The sequence below is a fragment of the Protopterus annectens genome, chromosome 8.part0, assembly GCF_019279795.1.
Source record: "Protopterus annectens isolate FY-2018-M chromosome 8.part0, PAN1.0, whole genome shotgun sequence".
Lineage (NCBI taxonomy): Eukaryota > Metazoa > Chordata > Ceratodontiformes > Protopteridae > Protopterus > Protopterus annectens.
In genome coordinates this window covers 74,849,640-74,873,879 of record NC_056741.1, presented here as the reverse complement: position 1 = coordinate 74,873,879, position 24,240 = coordinate 74,849,640, and the positions used below count along the sequence as shown (strand labels likewise).

The window sequence follows — 24,240 nt, the reverse complement described above, 5'->3', positions numbered from 1 at the left end:
TTTCTAGTTGTAGCAGGTGTCGGGTAAGGTACATCCCAAATGGGGCATTGTATTCAATTGTGGGCCTGATGAGTGATGAGTAGAGGGGCACAATGACCTCTCGATCTAGATGTGAACCTCTTCGTGATAAGGCGATTATATATTATATATATATATATATATATATATATATATTATATAAAAAAAACATAACAAGATGATCTTCTATAATGCTTCACTGACTACCTTTTTTTCATTTGGAATGGTACACAGGAAGAATTTTTGTCCTTCAGTCCTGATTTAAGTAGCAGTACTGGATTTTTGCATTTTACTATGAGTGGGTACGGCAAACAGATTCATTCGATCCGAGCTGGCAAACAGATTCATTCGATCCGAGCTGGCAAACAGATTCATTCGATCCGAGCTGGCAAACAGATTCATTCGATCCGAGCTGGCAAACAGATTCATTCGATCCGAGCTGGCAAACAGATTCATTCGATCCGAGCCTACACTTTAATAACAAGTGCACAGGAAGGGCACTTCTTAACTGTTTGCACCATCATAGTTTACATCCTCAGCACATTGAAAAAAGGTGTCGTAAAAAGGGCAATTAGACCGAGTAGGTTAACTAGTTTGGATCCCATTTTAGCACAGATGTGGATTTAAAAAATGTATTCTTCGAAACAAATTATCCTTTATACTTACTATCTGTGGCTATTAACGAAGTTTAAAAGCTTAGTCAGGATAAAGCCAAGTCTATTTTGAGATCTTCTAATGTTGCTGCATCTGCCAATTATAGTGTTTCCAGAAAAAACACGGTCAACACCACATCCGATTTTAGATGTACCTTTCCTTTACCTATTATTACAGATATGGGTTTGAAGAACTTCATTACAAATAATTGGAGAATAATCCTGGGAAACAAAGAAAGGACTGAAATGTTGGGTAGTAATCCACGTTTACAAATAATTTCAATGTTAAAATCATTATTAGAAAGATGTAAGAATCTTAATTTAAAGGTACTGGTATTGGTACCATTTTCTACAAATTGCTCTGTTACTCACCGCAAAACCACAGGCAAGACTATAACAGCAAAGGGTAGATTTAATTGAGAGTCCCGTGGGGGTAGTGTACATTGAATGTTGTGAAACTTCCCTAGATACTATGTTGGCAAAACTTTCTGCAAGTTACATAAAATGATATATGGACACACTTTGGCCATCCGTCAAAAAGATTTCAATAACGCTTTAGCTAAGCATTCAAGTTGTGAATATTTTAGAAAATGTATTTATTTTTGTTCTTGATCAAGTAGATTTAAACAGCTTAATAGGAAACTATAGTGTGGGCGGCTGGGGTGGTGCAGCGGTTAGCGTTGCTGCCTCACAGCAAGAGGTTCTCCAGTTCGATCCTCAGCTGAGGTGCCTTCTGTGTGGAGTCTGCATGTCCTCCCTGTGGTCGCGTAGGTTTCCTCCAGGTGCTCCAGTTTTCTCCCACATCCCAAAGACATGCTGTAGGTAGATTGGCCACTCTAAATTGGCCCTAGGTGTGAGTGTGTGCATGTATGTGCCTTCTGTGGAAGGTTGCGTGCCGGGCTGGCAACTCGACACTGTAAAACTCCTGCCAATCATGAGTGGACAGGTGATCCGCTATAGCGATCCCTAACCGGGAAAAGCCGAAAGACACAAACAAACAAGTAAACTCTTATTGGTTGAACATCACATGATTTTTACATGCATGTTTTTAAAATGATCTGGGATGTCTTTTTCTTTTCTGAAGTTCTAGTATATTAAAATAAAGGGAACGAAAGCACTAATATTTCTGGTTCAAGAGTCTTGCCTTCCCAACGTAGTTTATTGGTTTACTTTTGGGATCAATTTTTTGTTTCATTAATTTAAGAGATGTCCATTTCTTAGCTGGTGTTACGGGTCTGTGGCTAGCCTGCGGTAAATACAATTAAAGATGAAACTGAAAAGTATGCCAGTTCTAGTAAGAAATGTGAACAGAAGCCAGAGGAAACATACGTGTTTGTACAAATGGGAGCAGTAATCAACCAAAGTTAATAAACCTCCTGCTGTGAAAGTGCCCTCTGCTGAGTGTAATGAACAAAGCAGTGTTCTTCACCTAATATAGTGTTCGATTTTTGCTTCAGTAGGGTCAGTCTTTACCCTTGATACTATATAGTACATCTTACTATATAGTACATCTTTTTACAGTCATACTTGGAAAGATATTAGCCATAAACAGTGGCAGTGATGACAAGACAAAACATACTACAACTCTACAACCAGGGCCTGAAGGGACTGTTTATTTTCCCCAAATCTTCTCCGCCTGAATGTCAGGGTGTTAAATTAAGCAAAGTTTGCTATTTAAAAATTTTTGCCTGTATCTGATATATGGGCAAGGAAGGGAGATTTTATGCACACGCGATTATCTCCCTAACATTATTCATTCTTTGAGTCACTACACCTGCAAAACTGATGCATAACGTTGGAGTGTAACGCTTCATTCCCCTCGCTTGTAAGACATGCTAATGCATATGGTGTCTTTTTAGTCTGCATGTGTTTGTATGTATATGTGCACATGAGACGGAATCTGTGATGCGTGCTATAAAGTCTGACAGTTGGTGCAGAGGCTGTGAGTTGTAGTTCCCATGGTACAGGGTTCAATTCCCTCAATCCTCATTTGTCTACTGTGTGACCTGGAGCAAATCACTTAACCAGACAATATTCCTAGGTTGCCCATGAAAAAGGGCAGTGTGTTCAGTGGGTCTACCCAATTATCAAATGGGTGTTATCAAGCTATGGCAGAAGGTCCACAACCTGAACATGGACTTTTGTTCACATTCCACAGAAAGGACTACAATACTGGCAGTTAATGGAAACTGGATTGTCACTTGCAGTGCAGGAAAAAAAAATGCCTTAACATTCAAATTCACCCCCTTCTACTTACTCACTTGTTTGGCTTCTACTTACCCACTTGCTTGGCTTCAACAGCGGCTGTGTATTCTTTACTAAACGTCAAGTCAGTAATGGCAACATCGTCAAGGATAATGTTAAAGTCCTTGGCTCGCTCAGTTAGCTCTCGGCGAATTAGGAGAGAGACCTAGTAAATGGCAAAGGAAAATAAAGTAATAAAACAGATGAAGTAAGCAAAACAGCAAGGCAATAATTAGACTGACATCTATTTATGGGTCTTTGAAGCAGTATAGCAACCCAATTTTCAAATACAGCCTGGACCACACAAGCAACAGGAAACTATGAACATTAAACAGAAAGTCATAACTACAGGTTAAATTAACTTTTCATGCCACAAAATTTATCTTCAGCACAAAGTAACAATATGTAAATAAAGGCTTCAAGTAAAATGATACAATACTGTGCTAGATTTTAAAGACTACAAATAAAGTGATTTCCATACATTTAGGGCCTCGAGCTTTAATGGGCAGAACTGTTAAAAGACCGGAACAAGAAATTTGCTTCACAAGTAAACGAATCACATCATAAATACGAAATGAAATGCACTTCATATTATACATTATACTGATACAAATAAAATCGAAATGTTTTCAGCAATGTACAGTAATCTAGAAGCCAGCATAATACTGTGGATAAACTCTAAACCAAGGAACACATTCTAATACAGTGCCACACAAGCCATACTAAACACGTCAAACCTAACTTTGAAAGTTGGCAAGTATAAACGACAAAGGTATCATGTTACATGCCAAATGTGTCACATAAGTTACTCATGGTCCAGTGTTCCTTTGCCACTACTCTTCCCTGTGGACAGAGAGTTTTAACAGATTCACTCCAAGTCTTAAAGTGCCTCAGATCAGCCCAAAGAAAAATAGTTGTGTAAAATATTATCATAACCATAGGTGTCCTTCGCTTCCATGTTGCAGTATTCATACTGTGGGATTTCCCATCTCAGGTGACCCGACGTCGGCTCCTATACAAAAGCTTAAGCCTGGCCACTTTAGGTGTGTGGGACGTCACACACAGGGCCATAAACCAGGGACCATAAATGTGACATCTGCACGCACAGACCTCAAAACTTGAAGCCCAGGATAAGGTGTACAAAAGAACAAGTTAAGGAGCAAATGTCCCTGAAGGGCTGTGCAGATTAGCTTGTAGGGAGTGGATACAGAGGTCAAAGACCACCCATCCAGTAGAGACAGAAAAACGGGGGTATGGAGGGTGGGAAGGAATACTCCAACATGGAAGAGGACATCTATGGTTAAAATTCCAAGAATCCCTGCAGGAATGCCCTGGCAAATCCTGCTCTGGCCCTGGAAACCTGGTCTAGCTTGTAGTGTTTTGTGAAAAGTGTGAACTGCAGACCAGGTAACTGCTTCCATGAGGGAGGCTGTAGCCACTGCCTCTAGTGGAATGAGCCCCAACTCCTTGCGGCAATTGTTTGCCATGATGCGAGTAGCAGAAGAGAATGGATTTCCTGATCTAACAGGAAATGGTTCGTTTGGAGATTGCCTTACCCAGAGCCCCGGGGTGGAAAGAGATGAAGATTTGGTCAAGTTTTCTGAAGGACTTAGACAAAACTAAGTAAAATCTCAGTTGTCTGTGCACGTCTAGGGAATGAAGGATCCTCTGCGGTATTAGTTGGAGAGGGAAAGAAGGTAGGTAAGTGAATGCACTGGTTTAAGGATAGTTTGTTCACCACTTTGGGCATGAAGTGTGCAAGGTCACCCTGTCACTGTGGAAGGTGGTGTAAGGAGGACAGGCCATGAGGGCCTGTAGTGCAGGCACTCTTCTAGCGGAGGCAATGGCCACTAAAAGAATGATTTTCCATGTGCACATTTGTAGAGAAGCTGTACTGGCTGGCTCAAAAGGAGATAAGGGGAGTTTTTCCAGCATGAAATTGAGGTCCCAAGGGAGGAGGGATGGGTTTTCTTGGTGGTCTGATATGCAAGACCCCTCTCAGGAAAAGTTTAACGTCCAGTCTTTGAAGCAGTGGGGGCTGTAAAGGCAAGCAGGCTGAAATGGCAGAAAGGTGGACTTTCACTGAAGAATGTTAAAGACATTCTAAAGACATGCTTCTGGAACATTTCTCCCCGGGCCTCCACTGAAAACAGGATCTGTGGAACCTAGTCGGACTTTCCCGGTCAACAAATGTTAAATAAATAAAATAAATAAATGTTAGTCCTTCCTAAAGAATATGGTAGTCCTTCCTTAATGACCTTGCATACATAGCCAAGGACAAGTGAGGGATCCGCCTGAAAAGGGTCCCTGTCCTTAAGGGAACACCATTGAGAAACTCTGTCATTTAGGCAAAAAGCTTTTCCTAGCAGTTGGTTTCCTGGCCTCCCTCAGGACTGAGAGCATGTCCTCTGAGTAATGTTGTCTGAAAGGGATCAGAAGTTGATCACCCAAAGAGTTAGATACAGCACAAGTAAAGGTGGGTGAATGTGAGATCCCTTTGGTTGTGCGAGTAGGTCCACCTTGTGGGGGGACTTGTGGGGATTGCCCTTGGCTAGGGAGAGAAGACGGAGGAACCAGTGTTGCCTTGGCCAACGGGGAGTCACCAGCAAGATTTGTGGTAGGTCCTTTTTGATCTTCAGTAGGACCTTTTGTATTAGAGGGAAAGGGAGGAAAAGCATACAGAACGTTCCCTTCCATGGCAAACTGAAGGCATTCACCCTCCAGGCTAGTAAGGGTGTGATCCCTGGTACAGAATTTGTTTAGTTGTCTGTTCTGGGGGGAGGCAAACAGATTTACCTGAGTTATGTCCCACTGGTGGGCGATGTTTAGGAAGGTATCCCTGTGCAACATCCATTTGTGTTGCAGAGAGGATGTTCTGCTGAGTAAGTCAGCTTGTTGGTTTTCCTGAGAGGGGTTGTAAGAGACCTGCAGGAAAAGGTTATGATTAGCTGCTAGAGCCCAGATCTGTAGGGTTATCTGGCATAACGGGTATGCCTTTGCCCCCCCTTGTTTGTTTGTTGAGGTACCACATGACAGTTGTGTTGTCTGTCACAATGTGGAGCAGCCCTGGTTGCAAGATGGGAAGGAAAGCTTTTAGAGCCAGCAATACTGCTGTCATTTCTCTAACACTGATGTGTTGCTTTTGCAGAGCAGGGGTCCAATGGAGTGGTTGGGGGTGGGGTTGAAGAGGAATGCCCTGGTTCTGTATGATTTACTGAATCCACCACTTCAGTTCTGTTTTTAAGCAGGGTAGAAGGGGAATAAGTCTGTCTAGTGGATGTTGGTTCTGGGACCACACATTCTTAAGGTACCACTGGAATTTTCTCATATGCATCCTGGCTAATTTGAGCATGGGGATAGTAGCTGCCATGAAACTAAGGACTTGCAGAAATTGATTTGCAGAGAGATGAGATTCTGAAAGTAGGCTTTGAAAATGGGTGGAGAGACTCCACTTTGTCCAGTGGGAGAAAGAATCCCATCAGGTCTGTTTCAATCTCACAGCCTAGGAAAACTTTGTCCTGCAGAGGAAGAAAACAGGATTTCTGTAGGTTGAGGGTGAAGCCCAAGTAGTGAAGGAGAGTCATGGTGAACTTATGGGTTTACGCCAGAATGAGAATGTCGTCCAGGTAAGGGTAGATTTGGACTCCCCTGGTTCTGCAATAGGCAATGGCTGGGGCCAAACACTTTGTAAATACTCTGGGAGCCATAGACAAGCCAAAAGGACAAGGGTGTAAACAAAATCTGAAGAGTGGCCAGTGAAGCGCAGAAACTTCCTGTGGGAGGGCCTGATAGGAATGTGCAGGTAAGCATCCTTTAGGTCCAGAGTGACCATGAAGGCTTGGGACTGAATAAGGGGTAGAAGAGTTTGAAGGGAGAGCATCCTGAAGGAGGGAACCTTTAGGAACAGGTTCAGATAGGACAAATCCAGGATTGGCCTCCAAGGGCCATCCTTTTTGGGGACTAAGAAAAGACGGGGAATAGAAGCCTTGTCCTTCCTGTCCTGAGGGAACTGGTTCTATAGTTCCTAGAGTCAGGAGTTCTTTCAATATGAGAGGGAATAGACAAAGCTGATTTTTTTTTTGGAAGAATTGTAATGCTTTTTGGTTTTGTTTTTCCTTCCAAGATAGAAAATATCCGTTTTGGATGATGGAAAGAACCCAAAGATCTGAGGTGATGGTTTTCCAGAAGGGGAGGCAGTGGGTAAGGCAGGCGGACAGAGGCAGTTGAGCAGACAGTCATGCTGAAGTGGGGCCCCCTCTGTATGGAAAGGGCTGCTTGGCTGGAGGCTGAGAGTATTGGGGGGGGGGGGTCTGGAGTAGGGCAGTCTCCTGGATCACCTACAAGACTAGAGGAAGGAGGGATGTGACGCTGAGGGAGTCCTTCTGACAAAGGAAGGACTAACTGGATAGTTCCTGTAATATCTAGGGAAGGGGGACAACAGTAGATGCTCAATGTCCTGCAGCTCTTTGCTTTTCTCTTGTAAGTTTTAGAAAACTTCTGATGAATTCTTCCCAAATAAAAGGTTGTGGTCCAGTGGAGCATCCATGATTTTGGATTTAAAAATCCTCTGGTAGAGGTTATAGGTGAAAGCAAATGCAGAGGCAGCAGACCTGGCTGAGGCCACTGCTGCATCATAACTGCACCTAATGGAGTGTCTGGCTACTTGTGCAACTATTGTTTTGATACAATGTCAGATTTGGTTGGACAGTCTGGGGCAGAAGCCAGCAAGGTGAAAGCCTGGGAGACCAGGTCCAGGGCATATTTAACCATGTGGGTTTGGTAATTGACAGCCCTGAAGGCCAGGGTAGAGGAGGTGTATACCTTCTTACCCATTCTGTCCATGGCTTTGCTGTCCTTATCTGTGGGCAAAAGTGAAGCAGAAGGCAAATGCTTAGACTGTCTGTCTGGGGACACAGCAATAACTGCTGGGTCTGCCAGGAGAGGTTTCACCAGAAACTTCTGGTCATCAAGCACTTTGTAAAACTTATCCGGCCTTTTAGGGGCAGAAGGTTGAGATTCTGGATTCTTAGAGATCGAGTTAGAGGCATCCAGGAAAGCTGGAAGCGCTGGAGGAATAGCTGAAGGAGACTCAAGTTGCAAAAATTCAAAATATATTTTCTGGGTGTCAAGGTAATATCCCACTTGAAATACTCTTTCATTTTTTAAATAGCTTCCCCAAAGGTAATATCCTCTGGTGGGGAATCTCCCTCAATGGAGTCTTCGTCTGGGAATAATAATCCACAGGTGAAGCAAATTGAGACGCATAGGAAACGGATTCCTCAGAAGAGGAGTAGTACTGGCCTGGCTCTTCTTCTTCTCCCTTTTGAGTAGTTGAGTGGGTAAAGGGAGGAAGGAAGCAGAGGCTGGCCTAGGACTCAGCAGAGGAATGGCTGTAGGCCTAAGGGCCATAAAGGCCTGCATTAAAGAACTGGTAAACGACTGCTGATCTGGAGTTCCTTGAGGTGTAGGGCTCAAGTGTTTTGCCTTTTGTTTTTTTTTGTTGGCGTTAGCTTAGGGGTAGGCCTAGGGACAGAGGCCTGGGCTGGAGCAGAAGAGGTCTCAGTCAGCTGACCAACTAATGGTTCACCCTAGACGTCGACTGTGACTGGCATCTGGATTGCCTCTGCAGACGTGCTATCTGTGGCTGCAGTAACTGCCTCTTCCAGAGGAACTGTTGAAGCTGACAGAGTAATCAGGTGTCCCTTGGCCATTATCAGTAGTTGGCAAGACGTCTGATGGTGGAGTGGCATCAGGAGAAGGCCTGGAAACCTTGGCCTTCTTCCTCATTTGTTAGGATTGGTCGGACAACTCGGGATCCATCCTGAGAGAAGGCATTTTAATTGTCGAGTCTCTAAACACAAATTTAGTGCAGTCAGATGGCTGCTTAGGGTTTTTGGTATGAACGACTGACAAACTGAGCAGGCCTTATGGTCGTACTCTTACCTAAGCAAAACACACACCGGTCATGAGAATCTTTGTGCGGTATCGGACGCCCACAATTACATTTGCTTTTTCTCAGACATCAGCTAAAAAGGAAACCTACAGCAACGAAGCTCAATTATACGAAAGAGAGAAAACCCCCCAACAGGTACTTATCTTTTGAAGTCTTCGGTCATAGGAGCGAAACGGTCAAAGCTAACGTCATCTGCAGTTGAAAAGTTCTGGGGTCTGTGCATGCAGACGTCACATTTATGGTTCCTGGTTTATGGCTCTGCATATGACGTCCCACGGATCTACAGTAGCCAGGCTTAAGCTTTTGTATAGGAGCAGACAGACGTCGGGTTGCCTGAGGCGGGAAATCCCACAGTATGAATACTGCAACATAGGAATAGAAGGACATGATAGAGCTGTATGCAGACTATAAAACTGGCAAAGCTGATTTCACGTTCAGTGGTACACCCGTGCAATGTGTCTTGCCACCACCAATACTGTGAAAAGTATTCGTGCATTATGCACTTGTGCAACAGTCAAGGGTTTATGAAAAAACAAATACAACATGTGGAATCTGCCATTTAAAAAAATCAGTGAGGTGACCAGTAGTAGGTTACATGTGCGCCAGTTACAGAGGTACTTGTGGAATTCAGCAACAACTTTCTGATGTCACACATTAACTCTACAGCCTTTCAACATGTCACAGGTAAAGTGTGCACACCTAACTGTATTTCCAGTACAATTAAATTAAACGTATTTAAGTAGGACTAGAATTGAGGAAAACTAGCAAAGGCTGTGCTTCGATAACAATTCACAGAAAATTAGCAAACTGCGCAAATCAATCTTAAGCAACAAATGAGCTAATGCCCTTTCAAACAGCTTGAAGCAAAACAGATGCAACCAAGCACCCACTTGATTACCCTTGTATGCAGTAGAGGGAAAGGTGAAGGACATAATACGAGGAAAACTACCACGGAAGACACAGATTTACAAAGTTGTGTCAGATAAGGAAGGGTGACTAGTTAAGGAACTGGAAGATTTAAGAGACAGATTAATCCTTCTCTGATATTTACAGTGACTATGGAATGTGCTAAAAAAATCACGCTTCTCCGAGAAAGACTAGAAGAATAGAAGCATATGACTAAACAAAGCTAGAGGAACAGTCCAACTTGTGGCAGCCAAGACCCAGTATAACAATGAAGAACTGCATTTCTTAAGCAAAACAAAATCCACAAGCAGGGCAAGGAGGAGTTGTGGATGGACAAGCATGGAAATGAAATCAAGGAAATCATACCAAGCGACCAGAATATACGCAGGCAATACGGTACGACAAAGTGAATACAAAGAATGATGGCATGCAGACGGAATGGCAACAACAGAAACTGAAATCTGCTAATCCTTCAAACACAAAATGGGCAACAATCCATTTGCCAAAAGTGAAAGCAGCACTGGAAGCTTCACCTTCCAATGCCCTGGGAGGTGTCATTCTACAGAAACGCAGCCAATGTGGTGGAGTATCTAGAACAGAGGAGCTCCAAGGAAGAGCAATCACAAAACTGTAGTCATAGGCTCATACGCGGTTACTAGGTTAACAGTCCCAGGGCTCTTGCAAGAGTGTCTGGTTCAAGCAGACATGGAAATCAGCACCAATTACCCATGTCCAAGAGGGACACAGGTGGAATCCCCAGGGTGAATTTCCAGTTACCCATCCAATCATCCAAATTAGGTTTAAATAGGGCCAATGAGGGACTTTGTTTAGCCAGAATAGAAAGCTTGTTCCAAAGGTGGGGCAACCTCTGAGAGACAAATCTGTCTCTCCGGCAAGTTCTTTGGATGTCACATATCAGGTTACGGTCCTTTGAGAGAGTGACCCTTGTGCCATTTGACTTGCAAATATGCATTTCCATTAAAGATGGGTCAGAGACTGCTCTACATGCAAGGCACAGGTCAGTTCACCTCTGAGCAGTCTGTACAGCACAGAATAAAGTGACAATTTGTCTGTCCACATAAGGCAGATCTTTAAGACAAGACCCAGAATTTCCTTTGTAAAGCACCTTTGTAGTCTCGCCAACTTCTGCAGATGTTTGGAAAAGAATATACCAAAGGGATAACTCTATTTTGTTACTGGCCTCATGAGGGAAGAGTATAGGGGTCATGAGGGAAGAGTATAGGGGGGTTAAAACCTTTTTTTCTGGAGGCAACACCCTTAACTTACCACTGTGAAGACATGGTGATTGAAGTTAAGGTTGCTGTCGACCTGTGTGCCCAGACCTCTCATCACTGACTGTGTGCATAAGGTATTGCTATTGATGTGGTTGTTTACAGGAACACCCTTGCTGAAAGGGGATGATAAACTCAATGCAAAAAATGCATTAAAACCACAACTTTGGCACCAGTCATTAGTCTGTGTAAGACCCTCTTGCAGGATGTTGACATAGCTATGGGTTTCAGTATTCACTCCCAGTTTGGCGTCATCAGAAAACTTAGCCACAGTCCTTTAGTCTTAGCCTGTACCTCGGAGAAGTAACAGTAGGGGTCCCAGAACCGATCCCCGTGGAACAACAATGGTTACAGTCTGATGGAGGAGGTGGAGTCCCCTATTCAGATTTCAAGTTCCATCAGTGAGCCAGTTTGCAACCCAGCTGGGTGACCTTATCAATGATGCCAAAGAAGGAATTGTGTCAAAGGCCTATGGCCAAGTCTAGGTAGGCCATTTGCACAGATTTGTCTTCATCTAGGTCTTTGGTAACTGTCTCAATGAAGTCCACCAAGTTTAAAAGGCTCTCCCTTTGACAAAGCCAAACTGGATGGGGTAGAGTGTTTGGAAATTTTCTATATCATTTGGTCCATGATGGTTCATGCCATGGCCTTGCAGAAAAGGCTGGTCAGGCTAATAGGTTTATAGTTCCTGGGGTCTGTGGATGCACCCCATTTGTGCAAAGGGATGATGGTAGCTGTTTTCCGTTCCACTGGGACAAAGCTAGCACTTAGGCTGTGATTGAAAAGCATGCCCAATGGTGACGCTAATTCCTGTTTTAACCCATGCAGAACACAACCTGGGATGTTGTCTGGTCCTATACAGGCTGTGTTTTTGCCTTACTCCTCAGAGATAGCAAGTGGGGGACAGGTGTTAGGGATGCTTTGCGGTATATGCAGTGGGAACAGGAGAGTGAAGTTTTCACTGAACCCGTCAGCTAGCAGGCTTGCTGTATCCACAGGTCCTGTACATGTAGTACCATTAAGTATGAGTTCAGTGGAAATCTGGGCCTTACCTTTGAGGTTATGGATGTAAATAAAGAACGCCTTGTGGTCATCCTTAGTTAGGAAGCTAGTTTGGATTTATAGTTAGCTTTGCAGGACTGCACTAGGAGTCTTATTTGATTGTTTAAGTTGAGGAGGGAATGTTTCCACTTCTGAGACCTTGCCTTTCTACCTTTTAGGCAGCAAGTAAGTTCTTTCTCCTACTGTATAGCCTATTAACGGCAGGTGTTTACCAGGCAGGCCTGTTTTTTTTCTTGAAGATCTTGCTTTGGTTCTATCAGGTACGGCAGTAAATACAATTGGACACGTGCTCATATAAAGCATTGGTGTAGAACTCAGGATAAGTGCTCATATAAAGCATTGGTGTAGAACTCAGGATAAGTGCTCATATAAAGCATTGGTGTAGAACTCAGGATAAGTGCTCATATAAAGCATTGGTGTAGAACTCAGGATAAGTGCTCATATAAAGCATTGGTGTAGAACTCAGGATAAGTGCTCATATAAAGCATTGGTGTAGAACTCAGGATAAGTGCTCATATAAAGCATTGGTGTAGAACTCAGGATAGGTGCTCATATAAAGCATTGGTGTAGAACTCAGGATAGGTGCTCATATAAAGCATTGGTGTAGAACTCAGGATAGGTGCTCATATAAAGCATTGGTGTAGAACTCAGGATAGGTGCTCATATAAAGCATTGGTGTAGAACTCAGGATAAGTGCTCGTATAAAGCATTGGTGTAGAACTCAGGATAAGTGCTCATATAAAGCATTGGTGTAGAACTCAGGATAAGTGCTCGTATAAAGCATTGGTGTAGAACTCAGGATAAGTGCTCGTATAAAGCATTGGTGTAGAACTCAGGATAAGTGCTCGTATAAAGCATTGGTGTAGAACTCAGGATAAGTGCTCGTATAAAGCATTGGTGTAGAACTCAGGATAAGTGCTCGATAAAGCATTGGTGTAGAACTCAGGATAAGTGCTCGTATAAAGCATTGGTGTAGAACTCAGGATAAGTGCTCAAGCATTGGTGTAGAACTCAGGATAAGTGCTCATATAAAGCATTGGTGTAGAACTCAGGATAAGTGCTCATATAAAGCATTGGTGTAGAACTCAGGATAAGTGCTCATATAAAGCATTGGTGTAGAACTCAGGATAAGTGCTCATATAAAGCATTGGTGTATAACTCAGGATAAGTGCTCATATAAAGCATTGGTGTATAACTCAGGATAAGTGCTCATATAAAGCATTGGTGTAGAACTCAGGATAAGTGCTCATATAAAGCATTGGTGTAGAACTCAGGATAAGTGCTCATATAAAGCATTGGTGTAGAACTCAGGATAGGTGCCTGCTCCATCAGTGGGGGAAGGGGCTAGGAAGCTATTTATGCCATCATGTAAGAGGCTGCAATTGGACTTGGAGAACTTTTTTAGTCTAGTTGTTGCTAAGGGGGGAGGTCTTGTGTTACACTTACTTACAACAAGACTGACCCTGTGTTGTACTTACTTATATAGTAAGAAAGACTTGGGGTTAAATCTCACCAGGGATGACCAGGCACTGGGGGTTTTGCAGCCTTCCCCCATGTTAGTGAGCACCAGATCCAAGCTGTTTGAGCCTATTGTGGGTCTGTCAACCAGCTGGTCCAGGGCATTGGAATGAACAAAGTCCAGGAATCTTTGGGCAAGTGAGTTGCACCATGTATAATTTACCCAACCAATGGATGGGTAATTAAAGTCACCCAAATCCATGGTCTTTAGTTGTATCTTAATCGACTCAAGTATATCCAAGTTGGCTGGGTGGATGTCCTAATTCATGGATGGGGTCCTATAGCTGGAAATGACCTGAAGAGGGGTTTTAACTCCAGTCAACTGCACCTGAAGTAATTCAAGGAAATTGTGCTGTTTAACCAATCTATGTGTATTTATCTTTAATGAATATTGATACACCATCTCCTTCAGTTCTCATGCTTTCAGTTTGTGGTCTGAACGTGTGGAAGGAAATTTAACCTGGTACAGCTGGGATGCTCTTTACAGCCTTAAACCAGGTCTCACTGACTGCACAAATGTCAGTATCTTCCAAGGCAAGGACCACTTCCAGAGAGTGCAGTTTCTGGATTAAGCTCCTAGCATTTAGCAGCATAACCCTGAGGTTGTTTTTAGAAGGTATTTTTACTTCGTGAATTTTGTTCTTGTGATTTGCCGAAAAAAGGCACTATGGGGGTGGCAAGAGCCTTAACCAGTAACCGAAATCCCAGGGGTGGCAGATTGAGACCATCTCTGGCAGTGCTTCAAGGTCTGTCAATATCATATCATCCCAGGCCGACAGATACTGGATCCCTTTTAATGACACCAGAATTTAAGCCAATTGTTGAAATCAATCTTTTTTTTGTTTGTACTGAGGTATCATCCTAGGGTGTTTACGGCTAGGGACATGTTGCCCAAGACACAAACCAGAGAGCTCTGTTAGTACAGTGAGGCAAGTCTCAAGTCGTTAACAACAACATGGACTATGACAGAATCATGACGTGCTTGGTGAGAGATTTGAGTGCGTGTGTGATGTGGCAGATCCTGGCACTTGACAGACAGCCGACTGACTTTTCCTTACCTAACCCGGTGAGAGGGACATCTGTGCGTCTCACAACTGAATTGCCTATGACTAAGAGGTTTGGTTTTATGTTATGCTTTAGGGGCTAGACTGGTTTGGTAGATGCAGGAAGTGAGATGTGCATGCGGACAATCTTGCTTAGTATCAGATAACGAACTGGAATCTGGGTTGTCTTGCTCACCAGGTTCTTGATATAAATGCATTTCTCACCAGGTTCTTGATATAAATGCATTTCTCACATAATGAATTTGTGTGATCTAGAAGAAGTGGGTTGTCAGTGTACATGAGGTAATTACTACATTGTCTCTGGATGCCCATGTCGACCAGGCTGGCTGGAGAAACTGTGGGAAATTGTCTGTCCATAATGCTAGGTAAGTTAATGTGGTCATAAAACAGGGAGAGGATAGAAAGACCAGGTAAAGTACAGATCAGAAGTCAACAAAAAATATGAAGGGCTAGTGGGTAGGATCCGTGCCGATACCTCAGGAGCTTCACTGACTGTATCACCCGTCAGTGAGGGACAATCGTGAGAACTCACAGATGGAACACGAGTAGAGTACTAAGGGAAAATTTGCATGCAAAAGTGTTGTGTGTCTAACTGCCAACAGTGCCCTAATCTGTTCAGCAGTGCACAATGCGCAAACCTGCGCAAATGTGGTGCTTATGTAGCAAACCGATTTAAACAAATTAACCAATAAAAAAGTTCAAAACTGAGCCTTGTTCCAGCAACTTTTAATCAGATGAATTCTAACTGCACACTCCTGCCACTGGGGTGCAGGGGAACCCTCTCCAACAAAAGGCCTTGGTTTAGTGCTCAAATTATACAAACAGAACTAGATTCAGCTTCTCTCAGTCGCTCAACAGAACTTTTGAGCAGCAAAAACTACTGCAACAATTAAAAGGGATGTTCAGGGGAGCTTCACCACCTCAAAGTTCCTTCTATTGTGTGAAAATGAAATTCAGGATGTATTTAGTGCGTCAGTTTCAGCTCGTTTCACTTTTGACTACATTTATGTTGTGTGGACGTGCATCTGGAGATAAAAACCAGCAGATCAAAGGTGAGGACATATTTCTAGCCTACTCACCCCTAAACCACTATTCCCACACTAACCTGTTTTCTCAGACCTAAACAGTGCATGGGGGGAACTTGTGCTTCAGCTACTTGTCTGCTTATTCATTTTATAGTGTTAGGGGGTTTAAGGGCACAGTACACGTCATGTACACAGGGAAATGGGTGGAATTCAAGAGAATTCTGAACAAATTCAAGATCAAAATTAATGGACTTCATAAAATCACTATCTGCACATTCACTACATTGAAGATTCAACCTTTATTTTTAGTTAGCCTACAAAACTGTCCGAACATTGCTGAGTGCGACTAAGACATGGCAGGCCTAAATTAAAATTACTTCTCCAAGAAAAGTTATCAAGGCTCGATTTACACTGCAGTAGATGGGACAGTATTTCCTTGGCTCATAATGATGCCAGATTATTTGCTACACTGTAATATCAACTTACTTTTGAGGTTTACATTTTTACAGACCACAAAACAAGCATGAAAGAACCAAAGGTAGAGGTGTATCCATCTTCAATAAATCCAAATACACCTTGAGACTGGTAAAAACAGTACGACACTGTTGAGCAACTCCAGATCCAAATAACTATAGGCAAAATACCCAACCACATCATCGCTAGCTATGAGTCCCCCACCATGAACCAGGAGAAGCACAGCGCCTACCTGGACTTGCTAGAGTCACTTAGTGTACAGTAAAACACATTGGTCATGGGAGAGTTCAACAATCCTTCCACTGACTGGGTGATTTACGTGAGCACAAACACAATCATTCCAAGGTTCCTGGATTTTGTTAAACACCCTGGAACAGTTGGTCTGCGCCCCCACAAGGGGCTCGAATGTCCTAGACCTAGTACTCACCAACACAAGGGGGTCACTGTACTACCCCTGGTGTTTTGCCCTCCCTGGTAAGGTCAGACCATAAATCAGTCTCATTTGAAGTAAAGATCAGACCCAACACCCTCTACAGGAGAAAAAAAAAACTGAAAAATTCCTCCAAAGCGAGCTATAGCCTGCTAAGTGATGGTATAAAAGTTTCAGAGCCCCTGCCAACATAGCTAACAATGACTCCCATGCAGAGGAGTATGCAAATTCCCTATACGGTCACTTAAACAAATGCACTGACTCAGCTGTACCCGGACATGACGAAAACCAGGTCCTCCTGAAAAAACAAGCCACCTTGGTGGACAAGTATATCTTATACAACAAAAGAAACGGATATCCAAGAACAAGAGGCAACTTACTCAGAGGAAGAATGCCCTCCATAGCTTGAACAAGCAAATCGCACATCTGTAAGGCCAGTAACAAGACTAACTTAGCATCCCCAGCTAAAGACAACCACAAGGCGTTCTGTAGCTACATCCAAAACCTAAAAGGGAATGCCCAGCTGTGTACTGAACGTGCAGTGGATGGTACCACTTACACTGAACCTGAGGTAAAGGCCAACCTGCTAGCTGACAGATTTGGCAATAGCTTCACCCCCTATCCCCACCAGCCATACCCCAAAGCATTTCCTGATACCAGTCCTCTACAGAGCATCTCCACAGAACAGGTCATACAAGTGCTCTAATGTCACCAAAGCCCTGAATGAGGGTGAAGCAGTACACCCCACCTTTTTGATTTAGCCAAGGCTTTTGACACAAATCCCCACTCTGGGATCACTGAGAAACTCTTCCGGTTGGTGATTATCCCATACATCACTAGATGGGTGGCCAACTGGCTCACCAACAGAAAACACACCGTCAAAGCTGGGGAGTCCACCTTCACCAATAGATCAGTTACCAGTGGAGTGCCACAAGGATTTGTGATAAGCCCTCTGCTGTTTGGAATCTATTTCTCTGTGATCCAGGTAAAAGTAGATGGCCTGTGGCTTACCAAGTTTGCAGATGACTGTAAACTGGGAGCAATCATAGAGTCCCCCAATGATATAATTATATTGCAGAATGGGCTAACGCAGACAAATGACTGGTGCCAAATTCACAGACTAAAACTAAACCCAAAAGTGCCTTATTATCCCCTTTGGCAAAGTAGCAGCCCCTGTTAATTATGATATAGATAGCACCCCTCTAAGCTCAAACCTAGTGGTGCGAGACTTGGGAACACAAGTTGATAGCAATCTAAACTTCGATCACCATGTATCCATAGTGGTAAGGAAAGCAGTCTACATTGCACATAGCATCCAAGACTAGAGAGGTTATAATTCTAGTGCACTCAACCCTTATCAGACCACTGGGTACAATGCTCCCTTCTGTATGTATCTCACTAGACTCCGACAGTAATCACAGAGGTTACTAACCATAAGAATCCAGGGCCTCCAAAACATGATCTAAAATGAAGACTGTATACTTTGTTACTGTACTATACAGGGTGTCGAGAGGCAACCTGTGCTTGGCCTTCAGAACATTCTCAGACTCTGCCCTAATTTTTAATTTATTTATTTATTTAAATTTAACATTTGTTGACCGGGAATGTCTGACTAGGTTCCACAGAGCCTGTTTTCAGTGGAGGCCCGGGGAGAAATGCTCCAGATGCAGGTCTTTGGAATGTGGGAGGAAACCGGAGTACCCGGAGGAAACCCACGCGAACACAGGGAGAACATGCAAACTCCACACAGAAGGCACCCCAGCCAAGAATCGAACCAGAGAACCTCTTGCTGTGAGGAGACAACGTTAACCGCTGCACCACTGTGCCGCCCACATTCCTAATGGAAATGCTGCACAACCACAAGTCAAATGGGACAAGAGTCATTCACTCCAGGATCTCAACCTAGCCAGTGACATTAATAAAACATATTGGACAGACATATCTCCCAGAGACTGCCAGTCCTCTGGAATAAGCTCCCAAAGCACATGAAGCAGAGCTCCCCAATGACCCTTATTTAAGCACAACCTTAAATGGATAAGTGACTGTAAATTCACCCCGGGTGGAACCTATGTCCCTTATAGACAGGGGTGGTTGGTGCTGATCATAGAATCACTCTGTAAATAACCATCTAACTATGGTCAATTAGGGTACATGGGTTTTAACATGGCTATGCTTATAAAGGCACTAGGGCCATTAGCTTAGTAACCTATGAACCTACAAGTCTGAACATAGCACAAAATAATTCTTTAGGAGATTAAAAATTACATTTTTAACTTTTTTCTTCTCTCTATTCTCCGGTATGCTAAACTGATTCACTACTGCCAATTATTTCTCAGACTTGTGTTTCTACATGGAAATTTTATCAGACTTTTTAATTTACATCCCCTAGGCACACTTGTTTCCTTTACCTGCCTGTGGTCAGACTTAGCTGTTTAACTCGTATCCCAGCAGTATTTTATGAGAATACTACTGTTAACACACAGGTACTCATACTGTTAACACACAGGTACTCATACTGTTAACACACAGGTACTCATACTGTTAACACACAGGTACTCATACTGTTAACACAGGTACTTATCCAGAGTACCATTTACTGCTCCTTAACCAGAGGTGGCACTAACACGGGGCTCAGCTCGCCAACCTTAGTGGTCACACACAGGTACTCATTCATATTTGTTAACTAGGTATACACAATGGTCAAGTGACCCTTTTCAGATACGACTCTGGCCTAGATCAAGTCTGCTCTGAACTGGTTGGTCAGTGGTTACAGATACAGGCTAAATAAAATAAAGAGGAAATATAGTACAAAAAAAAAAAAGACAACTGTGAGTTTGCAAAATATAAGACAGTACAAATGAGCTCAACACCATCTGAAATAACAGAAGTCTCAAGACAATTTTGTCATGATGAATGCATCAGTTTACATAAACAAAAAATTAAATGTTGGATAATAGAGCAAGCATGAACTACAGATGAAGTACAGAAGGGAGGGAGTCCTTAATGGTCTCACATGGCCAAGAACACTGCATCAATGAGCCCAGACAATATCCCAGGATGCCTTCCAAATAGCATGAAGCTACCTATCAGGGACTCTGGAATTACTATTTAACTGTAGCCTCCAAACAGGCTTCATGCATCATGAATGGAGAAAGGCAACAGTCATCCCTCTATACTAAAGGTTGGCCGTCTACAGACCCACTAGTCTTGTATGCAAAGCCATGGAAAGAATTATCATGGAGATGATCACTACAGAAACAGTAAATCTCCAGACACTGGATACAACCCAGTTTGGTTTTGTAAAGGGCAGATCATGCCTACTCGACCTGGTGGACTTGTTTGAGAAAGTCACTAAAGCAATGGAGGAGGACAAAATTGTTCACACTGCCTACCTTCATCTGGCCAAGCCACTTGATACAATACCCCACTCAAGCAGCGTTGTCAAACTCAAGAGGTTAGGTACAAACCTGTATGTCACCCATTGGCTAGCCAACTGGCTCACAGACAGGACCCAGGAAGTTAGAATTCTACCTCTACAAAGAGGCCAGTCACAGGTGGAGTCCCTCAGGGATCAATCCTTGGAACTCTCCTTTTCAGAAGTTAAGGACAATGTCAGTGGTCTCTGGCTGACTATCTGCAGAGGACACAAATATTCTCCGGAGGGGCAGATACAAACAACTGGTGTCAGAACCATGGACTAAAACTAAATGCCAAGAAATGCACAACAGTATCCTTTGGGAAGTCATCCATCCCTGGTAACTATCATATTGACAACACATCCCTTACTTGGGGACACACGGATAGTAATCTAGCCTTTGATCATCACGTGTCTACATTGGTGAGGAAATCATTCTAGGTTGTCCAACTTATAAACAAAAGGTATGGCATCTAAGTCCAAGGAAGTCATTGTTCCACTGTATTCGGCATTCATCAGACCTGTCATCGAGTACAATGCCCCCTTTGGTATGTACCTAACCAGGCATATCCACCAACTGGAACGTCCACAAAGGTTTCTCACTAAAAGAATACAGGGTGCAGGTAATATGTCGAATGCAGATAGACTCAAGGCCCTATCCCTGTACTCTGTCTCATATGTTCATAGGTGTGTACTAGGCTAATTGCCCTGGAGCCTTTACAAGCCTAGCCCAAGTGCTCTGGCATCGTGTCACTCGTTAGTTCCCAGTGCCTATCAAGTAGAGCCACTGGAGTGATTCCCGGGGTCAAGTAGAGCCACTGGAGTGATTCCCGGGGTGAATTTTCTATTTCCCATCCACTCAAGATTTCTAATGAAGGAGGCCAGTGAGGTGCTCGGTTTGACATGTATGGGAAGTCTATTCCATAGCATGGACAGTTAATTGTAGTAATGAGGTTGAGGTCTCTGGAGCATGCGGTGTGGAGGGATTGGGATTTCTTTAGATGTAGCATTTCTAACAGAGCTGGGTCAGACATGGCGCTTTGTAAGTCACAGATCGCCTCTTAGTAGGCAATATGAGACAATAAAATAACGCGAGTTTTTTTGAGTCTGTCCATATAGGACAAAGGCCTAGGATCATCTTTGTAAGGTACTTATGTGGCCTCCCCAGTTGCTGCAGGCGTCTAGTGAGGTACATGCCAAATGGGGCATTGTACTCTATGATTGGCCTAATGAGGGAAGAGTAGAGGGAGACAATCACGTCTTTCTTCCTGGATGTAAAACCCTTAGTAATGAGATGTGCCACATAGGACTTTCTGACCACAGTGGCAATGTGGTGATCAAAAGAGAGGTTGCTGTCAATCTGTGTTCCTAGATCAATTATATAATGCCTTCTGTGTTCAGTGGACTACCATCGATGTGGTAATTCATGGGAACCGAATTTTTCCCAAAGGGGATGACACATTTTTTACAATTGAGCATTACATCCGAACTGACTCCTCCAGGTGCATCTGCAGTTAACTCTTACTGATGCTTCTAGTTGTTGGGTTATATTTGCATCAATAATGCCCAAACCATGCTGTGTACAATGTTTGAAAAGATTGCATATTAAAGCTTACACAATGGCAAACTCAACTGCATTAATATTTTATCTCTGTTTAGTGCAGATAGAGATATTAACAATTGTTTTTATGATATTGATTTTATGATATTAATTTATATAAATATTTTCACATTTTTCTAAATGTCTCAACAAGTAATGCAGACAGAACTCAGCCTCATATGAAAGTTCTCAGCTAGAGGAATAAAATGCTGCTGACAGTATGTGTACAACTTGAGGGGTTGCTGAGATATTGTAAGTTGCTTACAAAACGTTTACAAAATATTACAAAGGTAATAATTAATGTGTTTACTGTAGGTTATAAAATTTGGTTTACGACCTAGAACCTAAAGAATACTACCACTATAAAAATAGGCTGTGCTCTTCTTTCATAACCCCTATGGTTCCAGAGATATGAGCATTTGTTTGCAATGCAAGGACATAATATGACTGTCAAAAGTCTTAGGCTCAGCTCATTGGAAGTTGTAGTGAAAACTTCCTGAGCTCCACTGGAGTAAATGAGTTAAGGCCATGATTCTGATACCAGTCATTGGTCTCAGTGAGGCCTTTCTGCAGGATGTCATCACTTGGGGGGGGGGGGGTATTAATAGCTCCCAACTTGCAATAGTCTGCAAACTTTGTCAGACAGAGTCCCTTCATGTTGGCCTGGACTTCAGAGAAGTAGATACCAAAACAAGAGTGGACCCAGGACCGAACCCTGTGGGACTCCACTCGTGAATGGTTGGCAGTCTGACTTGGAGTCAGCTACTTTCACACTGGGTTCCATCTGTGAGCTAGTTTGCAACCCATCTAGTGATATAGGGGTTGATGCCTAGCTTAGTTTTTCTAGGATTCCTGAGTGGGGAATGGTATAAAAGGCTTTGGCCAGAGCAAGGTAGGCTGTATGAACCAACTTGCCTTCATCCACAGCTCTGGTGACTAACTCAAAGAAGTTGACTAGGTTGAGCATGCATTATCTACCCTTCACAAAACCAGACTGTGTGGGATCCAGAGTTTGGAGATTCCCTGCATCTTTGTTTATTAGGTCCATGGCGACGTGTTCCATAGCTCTGCATATCAAAGTAGTCAGGCTAATAGGGTCATAGTTCGCAGGGTCTGTAGTCGCTCTTCTTTTGTGGAGAGGGATGACTGTAGCAATGCACCATTCGGTAGGGACAAAGCGTGAGGTGAGGCTGCGACTGAACAGGGCACACAGGTGTGGTGCCAGTTCACCCTGTAGTTCATGTAGAACACAGCCAGGGATATTGTCAAGCCCCACAAAAGCTGTATTCTTGGCCTTGTACAGCGCTGTTTTAACCTGTGCAGCAGTAATACTGGGTGCCTGGAAATCTACTGGTATTGTGATTGGTCCTTGGAGGGGGGGGTAAAGTTGGCACTGAATCTGTCTGCCAGTATAGTGGTAATATTAGTTGGCTCGGTATACGAGGTACCATTGTGCAGTAGCTCAGAGCAAATTTGGGTATTGCCGTGTAGATTCTTTACATAACTATAGAAGGCCTTGTGGTTGTCTTTATTATCTGCAGCAATTCTGTTTTCATAGCTAGCTTTAAAGGATTTGATGAGGAATCTTAACTTTTTGTTGAGGCTGATAAGGGAGTTTTTCCAGTCTTGGGACTTAACCTTACTCCACATCAGTTTCTTCCTTCACATCAGTTTCTTCCTTCTGCTGTAAAGTTTGTGGCAGGAGACCGCTAGATTGACTTCCTTTTTTTGGAGGAGAGCATCTTGGTTCTATTGGGTATGACAAGATCCATGCATTTGTATACGTGTTTGTACAGTGCACTGGTGTATGATTCGGTGCTCATGCAACTATTTTCTATTTGCATGGGTGCCGTGAGGTTAGCCACCTATGTTTTTAGGAGCCCAAAGTTAGCTTTGGAAAAGTTTTTCATGGTGGTTACCTTTGTAGGGGGGGGGGGGATTTCTAAGGTGATTAGTTTGTGGTCGGATCTAACCAGGGATGAGGTGACTACTGGTGCAGAGCAACAGTCGCCCATGTTAGTAAATGACCAGGTCAAAGATGTTGCTACATCTACTGGGGGTAAGAATGAGCTGGTCCAGGGCATTGGAATTAATGAATTCCAGTAAATGTTGGGCAAGTGCATTGGTACATGAGCAGTCTTCCCAGTTAATGGAGGAGTAGTTGAAGTCGCCCAGTATGAGTGTGTTAGGTTGGACCCTAATATTCTCCAGGGTACTTAGGTATGTGGAGTGAGTCTTGGGGCATGGTTGGGAACTTAAAGGAGGCTACAACCTGAATCGCTGTCTTACCCAGTGTTAGCTGCACCTGAAGCATCTCTGATGCGTTGTGTTGGGCTACCAGTCTGGAGGTGTGCACATCCTTTATGAATATGGAAACACCATGGCCTTTGGAGCTTTGGTCCAAGTTCTGGGGCCGAAAGGTGTGGAATGAGTTATAGCCTGGTAGTGCAGGGGTGCTTTCTGCTGCTTTGAACTAGATCTCTGTTGCAGCACAAATGTCGATGTTCTCCATTTTAAGGAATGTTTCGAGCGAGTGCATTTTGAGATTTAGACTTCTAGCACTGAGCAGCATGACCCTCAGATTGC

The 24,240-nt window shown here is 43.3% G+C and overlaps 1 protein-coding gene across 1 annotated transcript in view; it reads right to left on the bottom strand.

Annotated features, from left to right (window-relative positions):
• The window catches only part of PHB2 (prohibitin 2), a 303,055-nt gene that overhangs the window by 196,199 nt on the left and 82,616 nt on the right, over nucleotides 1–24,240 (bottom strand). The window contains exon 6 of the mRNA XM_044079628.1: nucleotides 2,952–3,081. Within this exon, the coding sequence (XP_043935563.1) occupies nucleotides 2,952–3,081 (130 nt within the window). The remainder of the gene's footprint in view (nucleotides 1–2,951; nucleotides 3,082–24,240) is intronic.